At 44.5% G+C, this 16,316-nt stretch overlaps 1 protein-coding gene across 7 annotated transcripts in view; it reads left to right on the forward strand.

Annotated features, from left to right (window-relative positions):
- ZNF462 (zinc finger protein 462) overlaps nt 1–16,316 on the forward strand; it is a 90,129-nt gene that overhangs the window by 39,850 nt on the left and 33,963 nt on the right. For 5 of the 7 annotated variants that reach the window (XR_012053236.1, XM_072922731.1, XM_072922733.1 and 2 more), the window contains exons 3-6: nt 589–6,140; nt 7,014–7,178; nt 8,792–9,066; nt 12,090–12,208. Coding sequence is in view for 6 of the 7 variants with exons in the window: in XM_072922731.1 (XP_072778832.1) it covers nt 589–6,140; nt 7,014–7,178; nt 8,792–9,066; nt 12,090–12,208 (6,111 nt within the window). In the remaining variant the exon portion in view is untranslated. The remainder of the gene's footprint in view (nt 1–588; nt 6,141–7,013; nt 7,179–8,791; nt 9,067–12,089; nt 12,209–16,316) is intronic. The other 2 variants (XM_072922734.1, XM_072922732.1) reach the window with 2 other exon arrangements.

The raw sequence follows: 16,316 nt of genomic DNA on the forward strand, positions 1-16,316 counted from the left end.
GATCTCAATTCTTACCTCCTATTTTACATGTGGCTTATTTTGGTGTGTTTTAGTTTTAGCCTTTGTTGTGGTTTAAAAATTTGCACTACCTTTATGGCTTTATCAGCAAAGCAGATGTCTAGCATCAGCCATACTGGCTCTGACCATGGCTTTTTTTTTTTTTTTTCCCTGCAAATGCAAGCATGGAGGATGCTTTTATTTCCCAGCTTCTTTTCATGAGGCTCTTCATACTGATTTTTCATTTTCAGCTTTTCATGGTTGTTCTTCACTACCATGAACCACCTCAAAATTACAACTTTTAGTTTTCAAACTGAAACTAGTTTTATTTTTTCTCCCAAGAAGGTCATTTTGGAAACTATTCATCCAAAACTGTACACCACAGTCATTTAAATGTAGAAATTATGCATAATGGCCACTTTCCTGACCATTGCCAGGTCTGTAGATACTGCCATAAGTAAGTGAGGGAATCCTGTAATGGTTGTTGTCAGTTCAGGGTGTGGTTACATTCTTAAGCATACAGGGTGGGTGAAGGAAAAGGCTTTTTATTTTATTTACAAATTTACATATACACCTTAATTCTCATTTTAGGGCAAAATGCAACAAGTCAGATGGGGACTGGAAGTTACTATAGCCAGAGCCAGACTTTCTATGGCCAGCATATGGCTCCAAATCCTAAACCAACCAGCAAGTTTTTCCAGTGCAAGTTCTGTGTGCGTTACTTCCGTTCCAAAAACCTCCTCATAGAGCACACACGGAAGGTTCATGGAGCACAAGCTGGGGGGAGCTCAGTGGGCCCGCCAGCTTCTAGTTCCCTAAATTACAACATCATGATGCATGAAGGGTTTGGTAAAGTTTTCAGTTGCCAGTTCTGCACCTACAAGTCACCCAGGCGTGCGAGGATTATTAAGCACCAGAAAATGTATCACAAAAACAACCTGAAAGAGAGTTCAGCTCCTGCTGCTGCTGCTGCTGCTGCTGCTGCTGCTGCTGCTGCTGCTGCTGCTGCTGCTGTGTCTGAATCAACGTCTGCTTCTGTGCCAGTGCAGGAACCCTGCAAGGAGCTGCCGGCAGAGGTGGTGGAGCGGAGCATTTTGGAGTCGATGGTCAAGCCCCTGACCAAGTCTAGGGGCAACTTTTGCTGTGAGTGGTGCAGCTACCAGACACCTCGGCGGGAGCGCTGGTGCGACCACATGATGAAGAAGCACCGCAGCATGGTGAAAATCCTGTCGAGCCTGAGGCAGCAGCAGGATGGAACCGGTGCACCTGAGGTGCAGAGTAAGAGTGCCCAGAGTGCCTCTCCAAACTCGAATTACATGTCCATGAACACAACAGGACGTGAGATGTCGAGTGCTAATGTCTCTAACTTCAGGGGATCTATGGGCAATTCACTTATCAGGCCCAACTCTTCTACATCTTCAAAGTTTTCTTCTGTGTCTTACCCTCAAATGAAGCCTAAGTCACCTCACAACTCGGGCATGGTTAATTTGTCTGACAGATCCCGCTATGGAATTGCTGATATGACGAATTCTTCTGCTGACCTGGAAACAAGCAGTATGCTAAATGACTCCAGCTCAGATGAAGAGCTAAATGAAATGGACAGCGAGAATGGCTTAAACTCCATGGATCACCAGACCTCAGGAATGTCTGCAGAGCAGCTGATGGGATCTGATGGCAACAAACTATTGGAAACAAAGGGAATTCCCTTCAGAAGATACATGAACAGGTTCCAGTGTCCTTTCTGCCCTTTCCTGACGATGCACCGCCGAAGCATTTCCCGTCACATTGAGAACATCCACCTGTCTGGGAAGACGGCTGTGTACAAGTGTGACGAGTGCCCCTTCACCTGCAAGAGTTCCCTGAAGCTTGGTGCTCACAAGCAGTGTCACACGGGAACAGCATCCGACTGGGACACCATGAACTCCCAGGCTGAGAGCATTGCCTCGTCCCTGAACGACAGCACGGTGTCTTACGAGAGTGGGAATATCAACGGCAGGAAGTCAGCTGGGATGATGGAACCCGTGCAGCCCCAGCCGCCACAGCCGCAACCGCAGCAGCCGCAGCAGCAGCAGCAACAATCACCCCAGCCCCATTCACAGCATCCATACAAGTGCACGTTGTGCAACTATTCCACCACCACTTTGAAAGGCCTCAGAGTTCATCAGCAGCACAAGCATTCGTTCTGTGACAACTTGCCAAAATACGATGGGCCGCCATCAAACACACCGCAGGAGAGCGAGGCAGATGCTCACCCCTCTGCCAGCACTGTGAAGAAGAGCCAAACCTCCATCCTTGGGCTCTCATCTAAAAATAACTTTGTTGCAAAAGCCCCTAGGAAGGTCTCAAATGACTTCCCTTTAGATCTCTCTCCCGTGAAAAAGAGAACTAGAATTGATGAAATAGCGAGCAACCTGCAGAGCAAGATCAGCCAAAACAAACAGCAGGAGGATGCTGTGATTAACGTAGAGGATGATGAGGAAGAGGAGGAGGACAATGAGGTGGAGATAGAGGTGGAGTTAGACAGAGAGGAAGAACAATCAGAACCAATGATAGAGGTTTCCAGTTCTTACGCACCCCAGCAAATGTGGGGCAGAGAGGCTAATGATTCCCAGAAGGAGACGAGCTTCAGGAGCATGCAGCACGACTACAATTCCACCAACGGGGCAGAGATTGAGCTCACTTTGTCTGAGGATGAGGAGGACTACTACTCTGCTGTCAGCATGAAGGACCATCAAAGCCCTAATGCCTCTGTTCTGGGCAGCCAGTCCAACATATACGGTACCGACCAGAACAACGAGAATTCGGAGTTCACTGACTCTGGCAGGCTTTACTATTGTAAACACTGTGATTTCAGCAACAAATCTGCCAGGAGTGTCAGTACCCACTACCAGCGAATGCATCCCTACATTAAATTCAGCTTCAGGTACATCCTGGATCCCAATGATCACAGTGCAGTGTACCGGTGTCTCGAGTGTTACATTGACTACACAAATTTTGAAGATCTGCAGCAGCATTATGGAGAGCATCATCCTGAAGCTATGAATGTACTGAACTTTGATCATTCTGATCTGATCTACCGCTGTCGCTTCTGCTCTTACACAAGCCCAAATGTTAGAAGCTTGATGCCACATTACCAAAGAATGCATCCCACAGTGAAAATTAACAATGCAATGATATTTTCAAGCTATGTTGTTGAGCAGCAAGAAGGGCTGAACACCGAGTCTCAGACATTGAGAGAGATCTTGAATTCTGCTCCAAAAACTATGGCAACCTCCACCCCCGTGGCTCGCGGGACTGGTGTGCCAGCTGGTTTTAACAAAAGTGCCACCAAGAGTTTCAGTCCTGAATGTGAAAATCAGAAGGAACCTTCAGTCAACACTGTGGTTGTGTACGACTGTGATGTGTGTTCATTTGCAAGCCCTAACATGCATTCAGTTTTGGTGCACTACCAGAAGAAGCACCCCGAAGAAAAGGCCTCATATTTCAGAATCCAGAAGACCATGCGTGTCGTCTCTGTTGACAGGGGCTCTGCCCTCGCCCAAATGTCGTTTGAGCTGGGCGCTCCCATCTCCCCGAAACTCTCCAACTTGGCTTCTCAGCCTCCACCTCCCCCACCACCGCCCCCAGACCTCTCTACTGAGCTCTACTACTGCAAACACTGTTCCTACAGCAACCGCTCTGTCGTGGGCGTGCTTGTCCACTACCAGAAGAGGCACCCGGAGATCAAGGTCACAGCCAAGTACATCCGGCAGGCCCCGCCGACCGCAGCCATGATGCGGGCAGGGGAGCTGCCGCCCGGCATCCAGAGGCCACCCGTGTCTATGCAGCAGCTGGGCCGCGGTGGGTCCGAGAGCTCCGTGAACCCTCCAGAGAACGAAATGTTCTTCTGCCAGCACTGTGATTACGGGAACCGGACCGTGAAGGGTGTGCTCATCCACTACCAGAAGAAGCACCGCGACTTCAAAGCCAACGCGGATGTGATCAGGCAGCACACGGCCACCATCAGGAGCCTTTGTGACCGCGGCCAGAAGAAATCAGCTGGCAGCCTGCCCGCCCACGCCTCCAGCAGCGAGCGGGACAAGTCCAAGCTGAGAGCCCTCAAGTGCAGACAGTGCAGCTACACCTCCCCTTACTTCTATGCATTGAGGAAGCATATTAAGAAGGACCACCCGAATCTGAAGGCCACGGTGACATCCATACTGAGATGGGCATTTCTGGACGGCTTGATAGAAGCTGGTTATCACTGTGAATGGTGCATTTATTCACACACGGAGCCGAGTGGCTTGCTTGTGCATTACCAAAGGAGACATCCCGAGCATTATGTTGATTACACCTACATGGCAACCAAACTCTGGGCAGGTCCCGATCCTTCCCCTCCTGCTCTAGTGATGCCAACAGAGATGAAGACCTATAAATGCAGAGACTGCATTTTTGAAGCATCTTCTATTTGGGATATTACTAATCACTACCAAGCATTTCACCCTTGGGCCATGAATGGAGATGAATCTGTGTTGTTAGATATCATTAAGGAGAAAGATACTTCCGACAAAACCATGCCACAGCCTGATGAAGGTGGGGTCAGGATAGAATCTGAGGACCAGATAGCGGCACCACAGATGGATCAGGATGCAGAGTGTGCAGAGGATCCCAGCCTTTCTCATGAAAAAACTGTCCAGCTGGCTTCTGCAAATCCTGCCATCTCCTCCACTCCATACCAGTGTACAGTGTGCCAATCTGAGTACAACAACCTGCACGGCCTCCTGACACATTACGGCAAAAAGCATCCTGGCATGAAAGTGAAGGCAGCGGACTTTGCTCAGGATATAGACATTAACCCAGGGGCTGTGTACAAGTGCAGACACTGCCCATACATTAACACACGCATTCATGGCGTCCTCACACACTACCAGAAGCGGCACCCATCAGTAAAAGTCACTGCTGAAGACTTTGTGCATGACGTGGAGCAGTCGACTGACATTGCTCAGAACGACGTGGAAGAGACAAGCAGGATTTTCAAGCAAGGCTATGGGGCTTACCGCTGCAAACTCTGCCCCTACACCCATGGGACTCTTGAGAAGCTGAAAATCCACTACGAGAAGTACCACAATCAACCCGAATTTGATGTTTTTGCCCAGTCACCACCAAAGGTGTCTGCCTCAGTGGAGCCAGACATGGTGACTGAAATCAAGGCCTCCCCAGAAATTGCTGCTGAGGATGTTGGAGAGGTGTCCATGCCGGCGCCTCATTTCTCTAGTTCTCACTTAGTGTCTCACACAGTTTTCCGGTGTCAGCTCTGTAAATATTTCTGCTCCACCCGGAAGGGGATAGCAAGACACTACCGCATCAAACACAACAACGTCCGGGCGCAGCCAGAGGGCAAGAACAACCTCTTCAAGTGTGCTCTGTGCTCCTACACCAACCCCATCCGCAAAGGGCTCGCGGCACACTACCAGAAAAGACATGACATTGATGCTTACTACACTCACTGCCTGGCAGCCTCCAGGACAGTGAGCGACAAACCCAATAAAGTGATCATTCCATCTCCTCCCAAGGATGACACTCCTCAGCTCAGCGAGGAGCTGAGGAGGGCTGTAGAGAAGAAGAAGTGCTCACTCTGTTCCTTCCAGTCCTTCAGCAAGAAGGGCATAGTGTCCCACTACATGAAGCGTCACCCCGGTGTTTTCCCTAAGAAGCAGCACGCCAGCAAGCTGGGGGGGTACTTCACTGCTGTGTACGCTGATGAGCACGAAAAACCAGCTCCAGCCGAGGAGAGGAACGACTTTGAAAAGCCTGAGGTGGAGGCTGAGGCTCAGGAAATCGAGTGGCTTCCCTTCAGGTGCATTAAATGTTTCAAGCTGTCCTTCAGCACGGCAGAGCTGCTGTGCATGCATTACACTGACCACCACAGCAAGGATTTGAAGAGGGACTTTTCCATACTTGGAAGTGGCACCCGCTCTCAGAGCCCTGTCTACCAGTGCAAGCACTGTGATACAAAATTGCATAGCACGGCAGAGCTGACTGCACACTTGAATGGTCACAATGAGGAATTCCAGAAGCGTGCCAAACGTCAGGAGAGGAGGAAGCAGCTTTTGAGCAAGCAGAAATATGCAGATGGTGCTTTTGCAGATTTCAAACAAGAGAGGGTAAGGATTTGTGTGTCTGGTCCCTTTCTCTGCCCCCTGCTCCCCACCAGGGAGCCCACCAATGCCCACTTGCATGTTGTCTTTGACAGCCAAATGACCACAGGCTAATGAATGACTCAGAGTGCCAGTGAGCTCCATAAGTCAATTACACATCCTGCTTTAATTTCCTCATCCATCCTCCCTAGGTTCTGTAGGAAACCTTGTTCCTACCTACCACTTCCTTCAGTATTTTCTTTATCTTCTTTCCTCCCTCCCACGCTTCTGGAGGGCCATCTGTGTCTGACAGTCACTTGTTCTTTTGTGGCAAGGCTGCCATGTACTTTGTCACAGATTCTCTACAAAATGTCCCATCCCCTTCGTCCATGTCCCTCTGAATAACGCACCAGTTTTCTTCTCAGCCTTCTCTCTCTCAGTCCTTTCTCTCATTGAGCACTCAGGATTAGCATGACACGGATCTGTCTGGTGGCAGGAGCTTTGGGCAGGTGCCTCATAAGGAGAGGACTTAATTGTTTCTCCATTTCTTGCCTACTTACCCCCTTCTGCTTCAGTTTGAAAAAATACACTTGCGCAGGAAAAGCTTTGCACAGAAGTTGGGGAAGTTATGGGGTCATGGAGGAGGAGGAGGAGGCATAGTTTCAGGCCAAACCAAAATGGTCATCTAGAGGACCACTGTTAGCCATAACTGGAGTGTTTCTTCTGCATAGATGTCTTGTCCACTTACTTTGTATGAATTAATGATCTCAGCAGAAACTGACCTTGCAGTTCTGCAGGACTGGACATCAAGTGTAACATGAGGTCTGAAGTCTGGTCTGTGCTCCTAAAAACGAGGTGACAAAACCTGCTTCAGTGCTTTATGCTTGTGTGCTCAAACAGGCTTTTGGACACTTGGAAGATGTTTCAAAACTCAAGGAGAGGAAGGTGGTTGGCTACAAGTGCAAATTTTGCGTGGAAGTCCATCCAACACTTCGAGCCATCTGTAATCACCTCCGCAAGCACGTCCAGTATGGGAATGTCTCTTCTGTGTCGGCCACTGTAAAGGTAAGAATTCCTTAAAGGTGACTGAAAGTGACTGAAACTACTTGCATTGTTTAAAATAAAGGCCAGATTGATAACCTGTGGAGGGCTCTTGTGAAGTTGAATGGGTTTTGAACTGGGCATTCCAGTTCAGCATGATGTTTTAATCTAACACTAAGTTTCTGAAGTGCATTTGGTTCATTTCAAGATGTTTTAACTTCTTTTCACTCTCGATCCAGGGGCACGAAGACTCTTTAATTCTCATTTCTTCTCAGCCACAAAGGAGTTGGTGTCGTTGATGACCAAAAGACGGTTTATGAGTGGGAAACTTTCAGCTACTTTATGGGCTACGTTTCTGCTTAGCTAAGCTCAAAAAGAGTTTTTTGTTTTCTCTTTTTCTATATGTATATGATTTTTGTTTTAGGAGGAGGACGTGCGCACATGCAAATTGTGAAGCTGCTTGTGGCGCACCTTTCCACATTGGGATTTGCAGGCTGGCTCCAAACAAAACATTCAGTGGCCAGCTGAGCCAGTGATCCCCTCCAGGTGATTAGGTGCAAAAGTGTTATTCCTTTCTCCCTGTGGAAAGAGGTGCCTCCTATGGCATCTCCAAGCACAAGTGGTGTTCCAAAGTCTGATTTTCCGGGATATTTATTGGCAGGGGAAGTGAAAGTGAACCAAGGCTGTGGGAACTAGCTCTTGTCAGAGGCTCCTGCTGCCTGCGTGACAGGCTTTTTTTGGTGACATAATCTGCTTTTTCTGATGAAGCTGCGTCCTCCACAGCCTAACTCTGCCCACCTAAGAGAGCTTTCATTGCCCTACCACTGACCTTTCCTTGCCTTCTCACCTGGTACTCCTGACAGATTCAGATGCTTCCCTCCTAAGAGTCCTTTCCCTCTCCTCCTCACTTCTCAAGTGATGCTTGTGTAGGGTCAGTGGTTTCTTTTGAGTAAATAAAATCTTGCATCAGGGAACAAAAGCTGAAAGCCATGGCCTAAAGAATGTGCTGGAAATGCCTCTTACAGGGTATTCAAGTAGCTGCACAAATGCATGCTCTGGTTAGAAATGGGAAAGGAAAGTTATGAAAGAGACTTAAAAAAAGTACTTCTCCTGTTTACTCTATATTTTTAGAGGGTTCTAGGGTCTTAGTGTACCAGCTTGTTTATTGAGAGTTTGACACTGATGGACAAAGTCTGCTGAAGTATAGACAGCTGTATTAGTCTGCAGGGTAGCTGCAGTCAGCAAGTGCAAAGTAAACTAAAATTAATTTATCTGTAACTTACTAATTACTATCTGATCAAGTTTAGAAGATTCCCACTAAGACCAAGGGAAGATAGGTTTCTTGGCTTTTTGCATGATCTGACACAAACTTGCTCAAGGAGTGAGGTGTTTTTTGTTTCTTGGTTTTTGTTTTTTTTACATATGCATGCATGTATATAATAGATGTAATTATGCTTTTCTCTCCCAAGAATAGGTCATTTTTTTTTCAGAAAGCCATTGATATGGAATTTTTGTAAGGCATATGTTTACAGAAATAATGCAGTGGGAAGCCTGGACGTTCTGGTGAACACAGGGAAAGATTGAGGGGCAGAAGGGGAGAGAGAATTGATGGCTTTGGGGGGATATGTGTTTTTTAGCAGGAAGCTGAAGATCCTTCAAACACAACTTTGATGGAGGGTTTTGAGGGAGCCAAAGACCCTGGCATTGTGGAGTTTACAGAAGCTGAATATGGAGCATCCCTGGAAGATGAAGCCAGGCCTGGGGGCTACCACTGCAGCCAGTGTGACCGGGTTTTGATGTCTATGCAGGGTCTGCGGTCTCACGAGAGGAGTCACTTGGCTCTGGCCATGTTTGCCCGGGAAGACAAGTACAGCTGCCAGTATTGCTCCTTTGTCTCTGCTTTCAGGCACAAGTAAGTTTTTTGCTTTTTTTCTTTTTGTTTTGTTTTGTTTTTTTTTTCTTTTTGTTTCCTAAAGAATCGCCAGCCAGCAGTGCTGCTGGTTTGTGGGCTGACACTGAAGAAGTGCTCGCTTGACTTGATGCTGAGCCACACTTTCCTCGTGGTGTTTACATATTTTCCACACTGCAAAGTCTTTGGCTGTTATGATTGGCTGTTTGTAAAAGGTTGCACCTTTATGTGTTCTTTAGTTTGTGTTAGCCCTCTTTTTGCATGTAGGGGGAAGCATGCAAGCCCACCACTTACACATCTTTGTCAAATGCATGTGACTTAAAAAGCCAAGAAGAGAAAAGTTAATCTTCCATATTTAAGAAACTTCTGCTTGTTTGTAATGGCTACTTTTTTGAGTTTTCATTTCTAAAGTTAAAACAGTGTCATAAATTTACCTTAAATCTGATTTTTTTCCCTTAATTATGGCATGCAATTACAGTCCACAAATATTTCAAATTTGTAAAAATGTGCTGTATGAGTGACTCACTCATCCTGCTTCCTTGTCTGATATGTGATAATCATTAATAGTCACATTTCTTATAATTTGTTTCCCTGAGATTTGACTTAGCTTTAAGTATCTTAGTTTTAGAAATTATTTTAATAACAAAAATATATGTGTCTCCCCCAAAAATGGGGTTTGTGATATATTTTCCAGTGTCATCCTGGACCTGATTCACAGGTCTGTATTTCTTCTTAATTTCTGGGGAGAGAGCTGCTTGTTCACTGTTTTAACAAAAGGAGGCAGATCCAGGTGCTCATTTGATGCAGCACTCTTAAATTTGGTGATGATGTCACCGCTTTGCAGTCAAATGCATGTGGAAGAGAAGACATTTTTTAGTTCCTTGTGTTAAAAAAACAAAAAAAGTGTCTGCAGGTGTCACAGTGCTGCTGATGCCACAGTTGGAAAGGTCCGGGGGACTGAGCAGCCAAGAGTAGGAGAGGGACTTGGAGGAAGGATGTGCACGGCTGGGTGTGTCCCACCCTGCTCTGGCAAGGCTGGCAAGTGAGGGAGCCCCTGCAGGGCTGCTGTTTGCCTGGTAAACTTGCTTCAACAATCAGACTTTTGTTGAATTTGGTGCCTAGTCACTCTTGTCTCCTACTGAGGATAAGTCATGTCCCAGAAGTTGCAGGATGGGTAAGTCAAAAAGTGATGGATGGCAGGGAGGAACTCACCACCTAACTTGATAATAGGTGTGGTCTCTGTTGTTGAAGTTGTTTGCTTCTGTTGTTTTTGTTTCTGATGCAATTATTCCCCTGGGAGATTAAGTCGGTGAAGGAAACCAAGCCAAATGTTTAAACAGCCCAATATTCTCCCAAATGTGACCAAAACTTTAAAACTTCCTTTTGGAAGAGCACAGCTGGCAAACTATGTGGTTGTGAATATAGTTTTAATTATTGCCATGTTGAATACCTTAAGGTATATATATTTATAATAGTTTAATATGTATTACATACCTCTTTGGCAGGCTGCTTTAATTGTTAAGTAATCTTATTCCCTGGAGGCTGTTTAAAACAAGTTTTGTTCTCTGAAGTACTCACTGTGAGTGTTCAAAGCTGTACTCATTTAGGAGATGTTTTCCCCCGTTTCTTTAGAAAAGCTTCGTGCATTTTGTCTTGTCCCAAACTCCATCCTGGATTTCTGCTAAATTGTATTTGTATGAAGTGACCCTGAGAGGAGATACAAGTTCATTTTTCTATTTTTTTTTTGCTGTTATCAGATGTTTGAATACACAGGCTTCAGTGTTAGCTCTGGTAAACAGGGATTTTCTGGCTCAGGCTCTTGTCAGTGTGGGACTAAAGATCACGTGAAATCTTGTGTAGTGTGACAGGGCTGGAACAACTGCTATTTGAGCTACATGTTGATACTCTGTGAAAGAGCAGGACAATTTAGGACAAATAAAAAGAGCTACGCCTGAAATATATCTAGAGCTGAAGTGGGGGTAGAGGGCAGTTTTGGCAAATTGCAACTCCTGCAGTGTCTCTGCCCCGTTGTTGTTCCATCACTGTGCATGAGATGAGTCAAGCTAAGACCAGATCACAAAGCATAAATGTGTCCAAAGTAGAGGATGTACTGGAAATATTTACAGCTTGGGCTCAGACTACCTGCCTGCCACCCAGACACAGTGAATTTCTGTCTGTCAGCCACAGCGTAGGAACTGCAGAGCTCTGCAGGATTCACTCAGTTAGAATGAATTTGATCTTCTGTTAGAAAATGTGGGAAGCATCCTTTTTTCTCCTCCAAACTTTACTGAGCTGTCAGGATAAATTGTGTCGAGAGCAGCTTTTTGATCACTTCACAGTATTCAGGCTGTTGGTACTTCCATTTTGCCTGAAGAAAGTAGAGGCTGGTCTTTGCCACCCCTCCTTCTCCTGCTGAGCTTCATGTAGAATCTCCTACACTGCTGCTTCTGAAACTCTGCTGCCTTTTAATCCTGGAACTCATCAACTGTAGCCTGCTGGCACCCTCCCCAGAGCAGGATCTCTAATCTGCTTTTGCTGCTGTAACCAAAAGAAGGCTTCCTCAGTAAAGCTGGTCAACAAAAAAAAAATTATTTTTTAAATTTTTTTTTATTTTTTACCCTTGACCAACAGGACAAGAGGGGACATACATATTTTCACAAAAATGTTCAGCAGGAAAAAAATTGTGATAATTTAATAAGAAAATAATTTCTTGCCTGTTTCATGTTTCTTCACCTGGGCCTTTCAGTCTGGATCATGCATAACTTAATTTATACTAATCTTGTCCTGTAAGTTTATTTAGGTGGCTTGCTCTCTGTGTATACAGAATTGGTGTTAGCTCTGCTCCTTTCCTTGACACTAGACTCAACTTCATTGTGCAAGCAGCAGACCTGTTGAATTTTGAAGAGAGCGTGTGAGAAAGGGTCCTTACTTGCTCTGCTGTTGCTGTAAAGTGCTTTGCTTTGCCTCTGAAGGCACAGCTGAAACAACTGACCCTTTCCCGTCTCCCTTTTGTGTCTCTCCTCAAGCCTGGACCGTCACATGCAGACCCACCACGGGCACCACAAGCCGTTCCGCTGCAAGCTCTGCCCCTTCAAGTCCTCCTACAACAGCCGCCTGAAAACACATATCCTCAAGGCTCACGCTGGTAAGTTTTCCCCTCTCACTCTTGCAGCTGCAATTGTTCCAGTGTGTTCTTGTGGCTGATCACAGATGCTGGGTTGAACCACGTGTTTTGTCACCAGAACTGGGTAAGATTTCTCCAAAGGCCACATTTGTGGCTGGCCAGCCGATGGAATCTGTTGGGCTAAATGGGAATTTGGATAATGGGAAGGGCAAGGATTTAACATGATGGGTACTTCAAGAACTTTTTTCTTCTCTTTCGTTTTATGTGAATGGTATTTTTTCCTTATTTCTGCTTTTCTCCAAGTGGATTTCATCAATTACACCACGGATGCCATAGTGAAATTAGCAGTGAGCATTGCTCTGCTCTTCGTATTTATGTTGGTGCTTTAGGTGACTCTGGGCAAATGACTGTGAACAGCGCCGTGGTTTTTGGTAGAATCTAATGCTGGCTTTCCTGTTAAACCCAAACCCTGCAAATACTGGGAGTCGGGTCTCTGTGCAGCAGACTGAGAATGTCAAAATTGCATTGCCAGATGTGGAAATTTGTCTTGCAAATCTTTGTATTTCAGTACAAAATCCATACCAGTAAGCAAGCAAGACATGCTTTTAAGGACCAGTAATTGGGAAGGTGATGTGTCACACAGAACAGGTCACCTGAAATTGTTGCACCTTTGATTATTCAAAAGTGAGACTCAGGATTTCCTCATCTTTATTCCTTGGTCATAGACTCTTGGCACCGTCACACATCCTAAATTGAAAGATTATCTTCTGGTTTGCAATCCAAACATGCACTCTGGTGCAAATAGAATAGTGACCAGTCTGAAAACCTGAAAACTAGCCCAGCTTTTTAAAAGTTGTGAGTAGAAATTCCTTGAACAGGAGTTTCTGATAAAAAGGACCCACAAGTATGGTCCTTTTTCCATTATTTGCTAACTAAAAGTCATATACTCTGGGGTGGAAGAGAGAGGTGGAAAAATGGGGAGAAAAGGCATAAGATATTTGGAGCTGTCTGCTGATACAAAAAAAAAAATAGTATTGTTGCCATTGATTCAGAAGCATTTTTCATCTACAGCTGTACAGATTTATGGTCCTGTGTACTTTGTTTCATGTTGGTTTGGGGTTTTGGTTTTTTTTTTTTTGTTTTTTTTGGTGGTTTTTTTGGATTTCACAGAGCTTTTGCCAGTTTCTGTACTTGGATGGATAAAATAGATTGGCTTAACTTTTGCCACCTTCCTTTCGTATGGGAGGACCATGGCATTCTGTCCTTTCTAGGAAATCCAACTGTATGCAGCAGTTCCAGTTCACAGAATCCCACATCCTGTATGGACGAGCCATGGTTCTTTATTTTCACCAACCATTAAGTAATGTTTTCTTTATGCTATTACACAGCTGGGCTCCTTGCTTGAACCTGCCAGATTTTTAGACCCAAAGTTACCATGCAACTAATATTTGCTTCACACTTCTCTTCATGTAATTCATTGATTTATTTATTAGGAATTCATGCTTCTGAGCTTTGTTTAGTGGACAGACACCCCTTGAAGAGCCATGTTTAGCATTCTACAAGAACACAATTTCATGGTTGCCTAGATAGTGCTTGCACAGTAACTTGGGTAATAGGTTTTCCAAAGGCTTATAGATGTTTCTGCCTCAGTCCCATTTCTACCAAATGAATGGTCACGTCACAGAAAAGTTGCTTGCATGTTTTTCAGTGCTTTGGTGTGTTTTGAGTCAGTCATTCAGAAATGGGTATTATTGAACAAACTTGTCTGACTTCCTCCGACTCCCCAGTTTTTAAATGACATGGTGGTTCTCTGAACCTCTCTTGTGTTACCATTTTTTTTTCAACTGTTAATCGTCTCATTATCCATTTATTTAGAATTAAAAACTTCAGTCCTCCTAAATTTTTACTGAACTCTCCTGGAGACCTTTAAAAGTCTGTAAAATCCTGAATCCTGAAGTATTTTACTCAGTCTGCCTCTCTGCCTCATTTTCTGGGTATGGATCAAAATTCAGTGAACTACAAAATCCGTTCTTGTGTGACAGCTGGTACCAGTGTTTCTGGCATTTGTTTTTCATCCAGTGTGTGCCATCTCCTTTGGCATGGAGCAGAACAGTTTACGGTTACTCTAAACGGGCTCTCTTGTTTTCATCTGAACTTTTTCACCTGTTCTTTGTCTTTTTTTCCTTTTTTTTTTTTTTTTTGTGTTTTTGAGGAATCCTTGTTACCAATTTCTTAATCAGCAATTACTCTGGAAATGCAGAAATGGGTGATTGTAAGATAAGAGCATTGGTCCTGTTCAGTTTCTTTGTAATCTAGTGCTTTGAGTACATATCAAGTGTTGAGACCCACTACATAAATGCTTACATTTATTTATTTGTTTGTGTATTAATATGATCGCTTGGTGAGATGCAAAGTAGCAGTCAGAAAAAAAACCTGCAGAAGACTTCTGTTGGGCCAAACTGTAGCTTTTTCTCTGCAATCAGACGCTTCCTTTTCATGTTTTGATGTCCATTGGAAATGAATAGTGGGCATATTTATTAGTGTGTCTAGGCTGCTTGGTATGTAATCATCCTTTATTTGCTTTAATGTCTTGTGGTGCTTTTAAGTCAACAGTTGGTTGGTGCACGTTGTCATCCAGGAATTTCTTACACTGACAAAGCCATGAAGGTCTATATCTGTATCCCACTGTAACCTTGGAATATCTTCTGTCCTTAAACTATTGTGTTCCATTGAGCAACTCGTCGTGCGTGCCACTCAAGAAATGTTGTATTTCTGTTTGTAAAAAGGAAATATGTAACTCCTGTAATGCACAGGTGAGGAATGTCACTTGAAAAAACAAGCAGGGCAGTTTTTGTTTCACCACTTCAGACTCTTCGAGTGATCTGTTCTTTTTCAGATGCACCAAGAAAGGGCTTTCTAAGAGTTTGGATTTTGTCCTGATGATTAGCATGGCTTTTCTGCAAGACAGGGGTGGGAATTTTGTGGAGGATGTTTGCTAATCATTTCAGGTGTGCTTACTCTGAATGGCTGCAAACCATGTGTGTTTTTATATTCTCTTTTGGTTCACTTATTTCTGGTGTGGGAAACAGTGCTGCTTGAGAACCTTCTTTGCTGGATTTGTCAAGAGGTGGAAAACATTTTCTGCTTCATCCATTACCAAAACTCTTGTTCTTCTGTTGCTGTTCATGAGTATTTCACTCCTGTATTAGTTTTGGCACTTTATGTACAATTCATATGTGGCCAGTGTTACTCTTGTACATGGAAGTGGCACTTCCAAAACAATAATTTGGCACCTGTATATAATACCACATTGTTTGTGTTGGGATGGTTTCACTTTGTGTTCCAGTTGCCTCCATACCTCCCCGCAAAACAAATCTTGTATCAAGATTTGTTTCCTCTTGTTTGTTGTCTCTATGGCTTGGAATATATTCAAAATTAAATCCACCACTGTGCATTACTTCTGTTCTTTTACTTCTTTTAGTGTTTTCTCATAACACACTTCCACACAGCCTGGTAGGTACACCCTTTTGTACTTGGCATTGCTATGTGTCACCAGCCTTGACTTTGTTGCCACTTCTTTGAAGATTGATGCTGCCTATTGGGAGGTTTTTCATAAGGAAAACTGTAATCTTTCCCAAATTTAATTACACCACACACTCTTTTTTTTTTACTTTTTTTTCTTTTTTTTTTTGTTTGTGGAGGACCCTTTGTTAGAGTTTTGTAGTGTCCTTCTTGCCTCATTAATAATGACGCTGGATGTGCTGCATGCAGAAACAAACGACTTCACCATCTCTAGTTGCTGTGCTCCCAAACAAATTTGGAAGTGCTGCGGTTAAGTTACTCCATTTTCATCCCAGAGTCTGTTTTCTTCCCATACCATGCAACACAGGCATGCTGAAAGTCTGGTCTCTGTTTTTCTTGACATCAGCTGCTGTACAAGGATCTGCAGTTGACAGAAGGTGATACTTTGGTCCAAAGCAGGTGTCTACATCCACAGACTCCAGGCTGCTCCAACAAGGAGACATGCATAGCTTGTTTCCTTTGGGATCAGTCTTTTCGCTGAAGAGTCCGTGGGAATTTTACTGCCAAGTTCAGTAAGAGAAGTGTGAGGGCCCCATTTTGTTTCTTT

Source organism: Taeniopygia guttata, chromosome Z, assembly GCF_048771995.1.
Source record: "Taeniopygia guttata chromosome Z, bTaeGut7.mat, whole genome shotgun sequence".
Classification (NCBI taxonomy): domain Eukaryota; kingdom Metazoa; phylum Chordata; class Aves; order Passeriformes; family Estrildidae; genus Taeniopygia; species Taeniopygia guttata.